At 47.7% G+C, this 12,119-nt stretch overlaps 1 protein-coding gene across 1 annotated transcript in view; it reads right to left on the bottom strand.

Moving 5' to 3' along the window:
• Positions 1-477: 477 nt before the first annotated feature.
• Positions 478-12,119, bottom strand: part of ANK1 (ankyrin 1) — a 177,323-nt gene continuing 165,681 nt past the window's right edge. Inside the window, 2 exon segments of the mRNA XM_033158987.1 lie at positions 478-2,638; positions 11,271-11,438. Coding sequence (XP_033014878.1) covers positions 2,612-2,638; positions 11,271-11,438 — 195 coding nt within the window. The 3' untranslated portion in view covers positions 478-2,611.

Here is a 12,119-nt window from a genome sequence, read left to right on the forward strand (position 1 = left end):
AGATGTAAACTGGCAAAACTACAGCAGTCCTTGCAAATCTCCATATTCAATATTTCCTTTGATACCCTGTTTACCACCTCCTTGATATCTAAACTATTTTACAAATAAAGAGAGAAGTCAAGTTAGTAAGTAGAGCTGCCAGGTCAGGAGTATTCCAGACCCTGAGATTTCTGGGCCCAGCAATGAGACCTGATGATGTCATGCTGGACCCTGGAAGCAGGGGAGTCGGAAGGCCCCCCTGCTTCCCCAAGGGTTGATGCTATAATGTGAAGCCAGCTCCTGCTGCAAGCTGCAGGCAGAGTCTTGTGGCTGTTTTACTATTCTTATTGAAGGCGCTCTCGCCCACCTGGAGATCCAAGCCCCCCAACTGCCACCTGGAGGGGGGCAGGCAAACCAGGAGACTTCAGGCCAGAGCTGGATTTCTGGCGCTCCTCTTAGCAAGCGAGAGGAAGAAGAGACAGAAGCAGAGGCAGCACAAAGTGGTGTTGGTTTCTTTATTAACTTGGATTCTGGTAGCAGGTGGACAAGGGAGGATGGTCTATACATCAGGGGTGAGGGATGGAGGTAGGGAGGGGAGGAGGAGGAGGAGGAGCCAAAAGGCTCAAAAATTCCCATAACAATAAAAAAGAAACTAAAAGTAATCTCATAAACTTCTAAAAAGCATCTAGAGTGCAGACGGCAGCATTCTCTAGGCATCACCCTCCCCTACAGCTCCTACTAGCAAAGCGTCGCCCCGCAGGCAGGCGAGGGGGGGCACAGTTCGCAGCTCATTTTCCTACGCACTACAGGAGGCCAAAGCATGGGGGGCCCCATGCTAGAGTCTATGGCAAAGGCTGTGTCAGCAATTTGGGGTGGGCGGGCATACAGGGCATGTGTTGCATGAAGGTGGCGGCGTGGGGGGGGAGGTTGGGTTGCTGTGTGTACTTTGCATGGTTGTCACTGGGGCAGCTCTTGATACTTTCTGTGGAGATGCCTAGACCACATTTTTGGGTCTTTCCCCAGCTTCCCTTCCCTCACCCCATCACCCTGCCCCTTGTGCACTCATCCCCTTGTGAGTGGGACCCACATGCTGGCCAGCCCCAGATTGCTTGGGGGGGGGGTGTCAATGCCCCCAGGGCTGCTGGTGGCAGCAGCAGCAGCTGCGTATGGGTTGGCAGCACCAGCACCGAAGGCCTGGAAAGGTGGGTCCCTGGGGGGAAGAGCTGAACTTGTGCATTTCTCAGGAAGCAGGTGCCCCTTGGCATCTCTTCTGGGTCCAAAGACTGAAGCGGGGGGCGGGGGGGGGAGTCACATGGCAACCAGCCAGCATAACTCCCCACCAACAACTCCCCCTCCCCTTTTTGGAATCCCAGAGCAAATGCCTCTAAAAAGGAACGACCTATTGCTCAAGGAAGGAGTCCCAGGCTTCTGGCTTGGCTGGAAGAAGTGGCCGGGGGAGGGGGAGGATTCCCCAAGCACCAAGGGGCGGGGGCAGGGGGGGCAGCCAGGCCTGGCTGCAGTAGAGCATCCTCTGGCAGGAAAAAAAGCCCAGGGTGCTTTGCTCTTCCCTTTATTCATCATGGAACTTGGTGTGGGAGTGTGTAAGTGGGTTGGGGGGGTGGGCGGAAGAGAGATTCAGCTACTCCCCAGCTAGGAGTGGTCCGGGAAACTTTGGCAGATGCCACGTCTGTGCTGAGTTGGGAGGCCTTTGCAGGTCCTCCCTGGTATAGAAGCGCAGGTAAGGTTGCAATGTAGCTCTGCACCTCTCCTGAGCGACAGATTGTGCTGGGTGGAGCCGGGCATCGGACGCAAGCAGGACGCTGCGCTCTTTCAGCCCGAGTGTTTGGTGCCCGTGGGCCTGGCACAAGTGGATTGGCAGAGGCTCATGCACTAGCCCTTCCTTCCCCCCTCTTCTTCCACCCACCGCTCACCCCGCCCCCCAAATGTGTGTGTGTGTCTTTGCAAAAGAGAGAGAGAGACAGTTATGAGCCTGGGAGATCTGCTCTGCCTGGCACCATCCTTACACTCCCTGCCTCCATCCCGCCGAGGGCTGGCAGCCCGTGGAGGCTTCTCAGGCAGCCGTGCCAATGCGATCCTGCCGAACGTCCCTATTTGTGTTTGCATAGTAGGTATCTGTTTGCATCGTATACACAAAGTTTGAGCCACTGTCCAGGCCGTGCTTTTCCACCCGAACTGGGCAAGAACAGCCGGGGGGTGGGGTTTCCCTGCCCCCGGGCAGCCCTGCTCTGCTTCCCATCTCCCAGGCCTGCAAACCTGGACCGAAAGCCCACGCTGGGCACGAGGGAGGGCTGAGCAAGGGTGGATGGGCCGCCGAGTCCCATCCCGCTGACTCCTTCCCCCGGAGGCCGAGGCGCTGCTGCGTCAGAAGAGGGCTCCGGGAAGTAGGCACCATCGCACGGCTTCCCCTCCTCGGTCCGGGCTTTAGGTCAGGAGGAAGAACTGTAGCTCATGCGTCTGCAGTCGGTCGGTCATGCGAATAAGACAGTAAAGTTAGGTCTCTTACAGAAATCATGCCATGTAACCTAAAGAGTCATGGAGAGCCAGCCCTGCCCCAGTGAGCTTGTGGCTCCGCTCGCCTGGCCATCGTGGGGGCACAAGGGGGAGGTGGAGGTCAGTGGATTGGTGTCGAGGTGAAGCCCTGGTGGAAAGAGGAAAAAGGAGACAGGAAGCTCAGGTTAGAAACATGCCAAGGCCACAGCAGAGCACCTCCGCCAGCGCCTCCTCTTGGCTCCGGGACTTCAGTGCAGACAGAAGGATCTCTGCCCCTGCACTTCGAACACAGCACACCCACCTGCGCCCACCCTAAGGCCAGTAGTGTCAGGGCTCATTCCCACTCTCTCCAGAGAACGGTAACTCAAAGTCTCATATAAAGCACTTCCCAGGGTGATTTGGGTGAGTGGGTAGGGGGATCCTGACAGTTCAGCTGGTTCAACATGGGGGGAAATGGCGGCGTAAGGAGGCCTCCACCTTGCCATTGCCACAGCCCACAGGAAGGGCCTTAGGTGAAGTTTCTGCTAAATTTTGCCTAAAACAAAGCACAAGGCAAACGTGAAGGTTTTCTGCAAGAGCAAAGGCTTCTGAAGAAGGCAAATTTTAATTCCTTCTAAGAATACCCTCACCTTGTGGCCAAATTTACGTGAAGTTTGGAAGCATCTGATGACTCTGAAGAGGAGCCAGTCAGACTTAGGGGAAAGCTCTTTGGATGCTCAATACTCCAGCTCGGGGCCCAGCCTCCCAGCTATTGTTACAATAACGCCAGCAGGGGGCACAATTTGGCTAAAATTGGTCAGAGGGTAAGGCCTGTGGATTTCCTTCAGGGGCTTACCCACTCTCTAATAATTCATGCACTGGCATTTCTTATTATCCTACAACTGCAAAAAGGAGAAACAGCTCCTGGATGCCAAGTTTCTAGTCCTTAAGGATGACTGCACTTTCCATGGAGGCTTCCTATACTTCTGCAAATCCTGTGGCCCTCCAGATGTTGTGGGAGTCCAGCTCCTACCAGCCAAGGGTGCCAAGTGGAATAAAATATTGCAGGAGTGTGTGTGTAGGGAAACACCGTCCTGCAAAATCAATCACAAGACGTAATGCATGCACACCATTTGAATGGCAATGCCTATCAGCCTTGGGGGGTCCAGCCCCCTCAAATATTTTGCGGGGGGGGGGGGGGCTGAAGGGACCTCGCCCCCCAGGAGTTGGCTCCTATGCTACCAGCCTCATGGAACATTGTCAATGGCCAGGGATGTTGGCAGCGTTAGTCCAACAACACCTGCAGAAACTCAGGTTTTGCCAGGTGACACCAATGCCATATGAGCATGCGAAAGCCGCTCTCTCTCTCTCTCTCTCTCTCTCTCTCTCTCTCTCTCTCTCTCTCCCTCTCTCCATCTCTGCCTCCCTCTTTGCAGGGGGTTGGGTTAGAGGACCCTTCTAACTCTTCAGTTCTATGACTATGATTCTATAGTGAAGGTTGGCGACAGCACTCAAGGTCTTGCAAGGCAAGAGGGGGCCTTCCTGTCCCTATTTCTCTCCCACCCAGAGGCAGACGAGAACAGCCTTGTGCTGCTCAGGACAAGCCCTGTTGAAGTGCGCGGACTTTGGGCTCCCAGCAGAAGGCAGAAGCAAGCAGCTGCGAGAACAACGCAGAGAGACAGTGGCACAAGCAGGCACAGACAGGCCCAGGGGGGAACACATCTAGGAGGGTTGCCAGCTTGAAGAGCAAGTAGGGAGGGAGGAGGATTTGGGTGGCTGAGGCTTCTCTCGCTATAGCGCCACAAGCCCTGGGAACATTTTGCCCTCTTGCACGGCCCTTCTGCACAACCAAGAAAGTGCTCCCCCACTCCTGGCAGCCTTCAGATCTGCTCAGCAGGCAGAAGCTCAACCGATGTAGCTTCTGTTGCATCAGAGACCGGAAGGAGCCACAGGTCAGTCCTGCCACAGAAGTTGCTAACCAGGCCCTTCCAAGGATTGCCAGATTGCATGAAGGCAGAAGGCTCACACTTTCAGCCCTTGCATAAAGGAAGGAGTTTTAGCAGATATGGCTTCTCCCACCAGAGTAGGAAAAATGTTCCTCTGCCAAACTTGACAATAATAATATTAAAAAAAAAAAAGACACAGAGGCTGCACCTTAGCCAGACTTTGGCAAGTTGTGAACAGACAGTAAGACTGTCATGGATGCTTAAGTTGAGACTCCTGCATTGCAGGGGTTGGACTAGATGACACTTGGGGTCCCTTCCAACTCTACTGTTCTATGATTATATATATATATACACACACACCCACACACCATATACATCAGGGAGAGGAACTAGATCTGGCGGGTGAGCTGGATCATGATTCCCCCAGCCCCTTGGGTCGTGGTGGGGAGGAGTTTGATGGGTGGGCAGGGCTGCCGCCCGTCAATCGAGGTCAGGCGACCTTTGGTCCTTCCTCCCCCATGCGTCCTGCAGAGAACTTTGCCAGGCTCTCCATAAGGCAGTTGATTGCCTGCTCTTGTGAGGCTCCTCATGCAGCCCTTTGCAGGAGCCGCCAATCAACTGCCTGGTGGTGTCTGCAGGCTCCCTTTTGGCTGAGTGAGGTTTTCACCTATCATCCCATGTGATGTCCTATATGACCTTATGCATAGGGCAGGCTGAAATGGCCCGGAGGGCTAAATGGAGAGCAAATAACATCCCTCCAAGCCCTCTGCTATTTTAAATGTCCAGGCTTTGAGTTCCCCATATCTGTTTCTTATACAGAGTGCCAAGCCCAGTCATTTAGAGCATGTTTCTGTCCTCTTCAGGTGTCCTGTTTATTCATGCCATTGTTGTTGCACAAGTCAGTGTGTGCAAGAGTGTGGAATGTTCTGAAAGCCCCACCGCCTGGCACCGCCTGGTTCCCCGTCTTTGCATGAATTTGGAAGCTAAAGACCTGATTTACACATCACGGCCCCCCTTATGATTTTATACCCTGCACAATCAGAGGTTTAATGCAGGGAGGACGTTCCCCACTTTGGATTTTCGCAGAGGCCTGAAAGGGAGGAAATGGGGAGATACTGAACTGGAGAGGCTCACAGCTCCGTCCCTGGTCTCTTTTGTATAATGCCACTGATGTAAGTAGCGCTGGACAGATGAGTTCATTTCTGGTCTGTGTCAATTCTGTACATGCTGATTCATAAGTCTGTTCTGCTCCAATTATACAGTAATCTCTTAAAATTTGATACAAAACAGGATATTAAATTATTACAAACTCAATTCGCATTATCGAACAGGAGAACAAGTGGAAAATTAAAACAATGAAACACAGGAATTTCAAATTCGCAAATAAACCCGGTAAACTGCTTGCATGGCAACTGAAGAAAAACCAGAGTGAGAGAATGATAAACAGATTGAGAGTAGGAGAGAAACTAATTGAAGACACTAAAGAGATTTCTAAAAGCTTTGTGAGATTTTAGAAGGATTGTATCAAAAAGGTACAGAAAATCAAGATAAAATCGAGGAATTTCTAAAACAAAACAATTTGCCGAAACTATCAGAGGAAAAGATGAATATACTCAATAGCCCATTACAATGAGAGAGATCCAAGCCGCGATCCAAAAAGCAAAAATCGGGAAATCACTGGGTCCGGATGGCCTATCCGTGGGTTATTATAAGAGATTGGAGGACCTTATATCGATGCCATTAAAAAATCTAATGAATGAAATTCTAAGTAAAGGAAAAGCTCCAGATTCATGGTCAGAGGCATACATTACACTTATAGCAAAGGAGGGAATGGACCTTCAACTCACCACCAATTACAGACCTATTTCCCTTCTTAACTATGACTACAAACTCTTTGCAGATATTCTGGCAGTAAGATAAAAAATCATTTTGAAAGACATAATACACAAAAACCAGGCAGGCTTTTTGCCTGGCCAACGAATACAAAATAATATACGAAACATTACTGATATACTGGAATATTTGGAATTCAGAAGTGACAAACCTACAGCTCTGATGTTGGTCGATGCCGAGAAGGAAGAAGAAGAAGAAGAAAGAAGAAAGAAGAAAGAAGAAGAAGAAGAAGAAGAAGAAGAAGAAGAGGAGTTTGGATTTGATATCCCGCTTTATCACTTCTCTAAGGAGTCTCAAAGCGGCTAACATTCTCCTTTCTCTTCCTCCCCCACAACAAATACTCTGTGAGGTGAGTGGGGCTGAGAGACTTCAGAGAAGTGTGACTAACCTAAGGTCACCCAGCAGCTGTATGTGGAGGAGCGGAGATGCGAACCCGGTTCACCAGATTATGAGTCTACCACTCTTAACCACTGCACCACACTGGCATTTGATAACATCTCCTGGAGTTTTATGAAGAAGCAAATTAAGTTAATTGGATTTGGAGAGCTGTTCGTGAGAGGAATAGAGGTGATATATTACAAACAACGTGCGAGATTGATAATTAATGGAAACATTTCAGAAAGTTGTGAAATAGAGAGGGGAACAAGACAGGAGTGCCCCCTGTGGCCTTTGCTGTTTATTCTGGTGTTGGAAATCTTAAATAAGAAAATAAGGAAGAACGAAAATATAAAGGGAATAGTGGTGGGAACGAAATCCTATAAATTGAGAGCTTACGTGGATGACCTTATTATTACTACCGAAAATCCCAAAGAAAGTTTACTTAAAGTGATAGAAGTGCTAAATGAATTTGGACAGGTGGCCGGGTTTAAAATAAATCATAAAAAACCTGTTAGTCAAAAACATGGGAACAGAGGGAAAAAATGAGATTCAAAAAGATCACGGGGTTGGAGATAAAAAAGAGTCAAATACTTAGAAATTCTGCTAACGTCAAAATGTATGGATCTTTGCCAAGATAATTATGTGAAAACCTGGAATGAGATAAAAGGGCATTTGCCGAGCTGGACCATTAAAATGAATGTTTTGCCCAGAATGATTTTTTTGTTTCGAGCCATACCGGTGTTGGGTGGGATGAACTGCTTTAAAGACTGGCAACGAGAAATATCGAGGTTTATATGGAATGGGGGGGGGGAAAACCCAGGATTAAACATTAATTGCTAATAGAGCTAACAAAGGGGAGGTCTCCTTACCCGATCTTAAGTTATATCATGATGCAGCCTGTCTTGCATGGATCCGTGAATGGATAGTACTCCAGGATATGGACTTATTAGACCCAGAGGTGTTTGACAACCACTTTGATTGGCACGCCTACATGGCATATGATAACGTGAAAGTGCACAAAGTGCACATTTGATCAGAAAATCCCCATATAAAGTCTGGATCAAATATAAGTATTTACTGGAGCCCAGAACCCCCTTGTGGTTTTCCCCTATTGAAGCCCTTTCAGTCAAAAAAGAAAAACAAGAAGGGGGAATGGGAAACCTATAAACTGCTACTGGAGGAAAAGGAAAATAAACTGAGTTTAAGGAAGTTTGAAGAGATTCGTTCTCAACTAGCTGATTGGTTTCAATATTTCCAACTCAACGAGAGATTCAGTAAAGATAAACAAAAGGGCTTCTCCACAGAGAAATCCAAATTAGAGGAAAATTTAATCTAACCAAGAGGGAAATAGCTATCTAAAATATACGAACTCCTCCTTGACTGGGAAGATAAGGAGAAAGAGGTAAAATTGGTGATGGTCCGTTGGGCAATGGACCTTGGTCATAACATTTATATGAATGAGTGGTATAGATTCTGGAAAGAAGATATAAAATTCACCACATGTTATAATTTAAAACAAAATGTGTTGAAAATGTTCTATCGTTGGTACCTAACTCCAGTCAAACTAGCTAAGATGTATAAAAAAAACCAAGTGTTCGCTGGAAATGTAAAAAAACTGAAGGTACAATAGTGCACATATGGTGGGACTGTGCGAAGATATGAGATTTTTGGGAGACAATATATAACGAACTTTAAAAAATCTTTAAACTCTCCGTCAAAAAAACAACAACCAGAGATCTTCCTGTCAGGTATTATGTCCAATGAAATTCCAAAAAAATGTAGAAGAATCTGTATGTATGCAACAAGGGCAGCTAGAATTCTTATAGCAAAAAACTGGAAGGGAGAATTAATTCCTACAAAATTAGACTGGCAGGTAAAGATGACAGAGTATTTAGGACTAGCTAAAATGATGGGAAGAATAAGAGGAAATTCAAACCAAAGAGTAAATAAAAAACTAACGGTATTTAAAGAATATATAAAAGAGCAATGTGGAAACTTGAACCTTTTGACAGGATTTGACTGAATCTTGGAGGAAAAAAGAAAAATTGAGAAATGTAGAGAATCATAGATAAGGAATGGATATAACAGAAAGTGCGAAAGGGTAAATGATGCGTAAAATACACGAGGAGGTGAATTGGAAGTCAAAGAATATGTCATGTCTTTTGTCAACTGAAGTGTAGCGATATTGTTATGGTTTTCTAAGTGTTTCTAATTTGTTTTCTTTTGTATATATGTATGTGTATTTTGTTTTTTGTTTTTCTGCAAAAAAACTCATTTATAAATAAATAAATAAATAAATAAATAAATAAATAAATATCGATACAAAATGTTGCATTTAAACAGATAGTCAAATATCTATATTATCACAAAGTACATATATCAATACTAATTTAATTCAATGTACACATTTCTAAATGTGCTTCATCCTAAAATCTGCATCTATTAAAAATGCTTTTTGGGATGCTTATTGCGCTAAATTCACAGGAGGGCAAAATCTGAAGGACAATGATGGTCTGGTCAGTGTATTAGTCCAGAAGATACAAATTAGTTCATGTGGCTGAAAAATGTGGATGAAATGGAATTCTCTTCCACCTCACATGTTTGTTTGTTTGTTTGTTTGTTTTTAAATGAACACCTGAAGAGGGCTTTTGAGTATGCAAACGTGTGTCATGGTCTCGCCTGCATTCATTCCTACATTTACCCTGGAAAACATGCTCAGAACCCCTCTGAGAGAGGTAGCAGAGAGAGGTGGCAACTGGCCCAAGGTCATCTGCTCAGGCAGGCATGGCCCAGGGCAGGTGCAAAGAGGCCGTTTTCTCGCGCTGCACGTGGGACTTCTGTGTCCTGAATGCTTTACTTTCCTAGCATGCAGTGAAAATAGCCTTGTTCCTTTTGCAGCTGTGAAACGGCAGCACAATTCTGCCATGCCTGTTGGTATCAAGAGACAAGATGCATGGCTGAGTGGCCTCCTCTCGGACTGCCCTTCCCTGCCTGCTGCAGACATTTTCATTCCAGCAGCCTTTTGCCTGTTAAGCATCTAGCATGGCATTATTTACATGCTACATCTTGTCCTTTCCCTTTATCCCTTGTTGTACAGGGAACAACCATTTTGCGTGGGCCAGTGACGAGCCTGTCAATTGGACGTACATAAAATGGTCGCTGCCAGTATGTCTAATGTACTTTTGCTGTTGTCATTATTATTATTATTATTATTATTATTATTATTATTATGCCTTATATCCAAAAATCCCAGGGCGGTGTACAACATTTAAAAACATGTTTTACATAGCATAATAAAAATAATAAAATAAAAATCCCCACAGCAACAGTTTAATGGCTGATGGCCTGGGAGAAGAGTTTGCCTGGTGCCTAAAGACATGCAATTATGGCACCAGGCGGGCCTCCCTGGGGAGAGCATTCCACACTGCAGAAGAGGCCCGTTCTCTTGTTACCACCCTCCGGGCCTCACGTGGAGGGGCACTCGAAGGAGGGTTTTGGCTGACAAGCGCAGGGTCCGGGTTGGTTTGCATGGAAAGAGGTGTTACGGTCCTGAGCTGTGTATGGCTTTATCAGTCAGTACCAGTACTTGGAATTGGGCCCAGAAACTCATTCACTTTCAGGAGGAATCAAAAATATTCCAGGGATTAGATAGCTGAAAGGTTTACCCTGAGGCCTTAAAAAAAAACAAAAAAACCCCTCTGTTTATAATTCTTTGAAATTTGTTATTAGCATTAATGTGTTTGTTGCCCTGGGCTCTTTTGGAAGGGTGGGATACAAGTTGAAATAAATAATAATAATAATAATAATAATAATAATAATAATAATAATAATAATATACAGTGGTACCTCGGTTTACGAACTTAATCCATCATTCCGGAAGTCCGTTCTTAAACCAAAACCGTTCTTAAACCGAGGCGCGCTTTCCCTAATGAGGCCTTCCGTTCTTAGACCGAGGTAAAGTTCTCAAACTATTTCCGGTTTTGCTGAGTTCAAAAACCGAATCATTCTTAAACTGGACTGTTCTCAAACCGAGGTACCACTGTGCAGGCAAAGGAGAGGGACTCCAAGGGAAACTGCCAGGTGCTACCACAGCTGACACACGGCCACCGCCCCCCCCAGCTGCTAGTAAGAACAAAGGGGTGTTTACCTCCAAAGAGGCCACTCGAGGGGTGGGGGGTGAGGGGTGTCACTGCTTCCCCCTTTTCAGGCTGGCTCGTTTCACTATCTGAGCCCCCATCCTGCCCCCGAGAAGCTCCGATCTTGAGACACTCCCTTGAGCCTCCTCCTGGGTAAACGGCAGCGAGAGACAGGAAAGCGGCAAACGGTCACAGAGAAACCCACGAGGGGGATGGCAGACGGACGGACGGACGGACGGACGGGTGGAGAGACACAAGGAGAAGGAGAGTCAGATAGCGGCAGGTGACCCGTGCAGCAAAGTGCCTGGCATGGGCAGAAGGAGAGGGTCCTGCTGCGCCAGGCAAGAGCAAAGGGTGTGGAGGGGGGAGAGGAAGAGCAGGGGACAGGCGACAGAGAGGAGGACGCAGCTGGAGCCCTGGGGCTGGGAGGCCCATGGGGCTTGGGTACCTTGCTGCCTGCACTCTCCTGCTGCCAAGGGGCACGTGCCAGGAAGCAGCCAACCTGGGCTTCCAGCGCATAAGGCTCCTGCAGGGAGCCTTCCATAATCACCTCTTCGTGCTGCCGTGCGTCGCCCGTCCCGTCCGTTTCTAGCCGCCGCACCACCTTCCGGATAATCTGCAAAAATTAAGTGCAGCACTTTTAGACAGTCTCCTGCAGCCTCAAGTGATGCCCACCGGCCCTTGGAAAGTCCGCCCGCTCTCCCTTCCGGCCCCAGATGCCTGGAGTGCCTTCCCACGGGGCACAGCCCTTGATCTCTTGTTCTGGAGCATGGACCTGCCCCAAATGGTGGGGGAGGGCCCCATTTGCCCATGTGAAACAAACTCCACTACCTCCAAATTTAATATTATAGCTGTAATACCTATTCATCACTTATAGGACACCTTTGGAATGTTGAAAGACCGTGAGGGCATCATGTTTCCTTCTGTGAACTAAGGCGTAAAGACATTATCTTGCAAGAATGTGTACAGCTGCCTTCCTCAACCTGGTGCTCTAGGACTACAATTCCCATCAGCTCCAGTATTCTATGGCTGTGGATGATGGGAGTTGTAGCCCAAAACATTTGGAGAGCACCAGGTCGAGGGAGGCTGGGCTCTGACAAGGGAGATCTATCTGCTCAGCCTCAAATCCTTACTGGGTGATGGTGGACCAGCCTCTCTCTTCCTAACCTGCCTCACAAGGTTGTTCTGAGAATAAACAAAGGAGGCTGACTGCATGAACTGCTCTGGCTCACCCAGGCATCAATCCCTGCTGGCTGAGGCTGCTGGAAGTTGTAGCGCAAAACACCTGGAGGGCACC

Source organism: Lacerta agilis, chromosome 8, assembly GCF_009819535.1.
Source record: "Lacerta agilis isolate rLacAgi1 chromosome 8, rLacAgi1.pri, whole genome shotgun sequence".
In the NCBI taxonomy this organism is placed as follows: Eukaryota; Metazoa; Chordata; class Lepidosauria; order Squamata; family Lacertidae; genus Lacerta; species Lacerta agilis.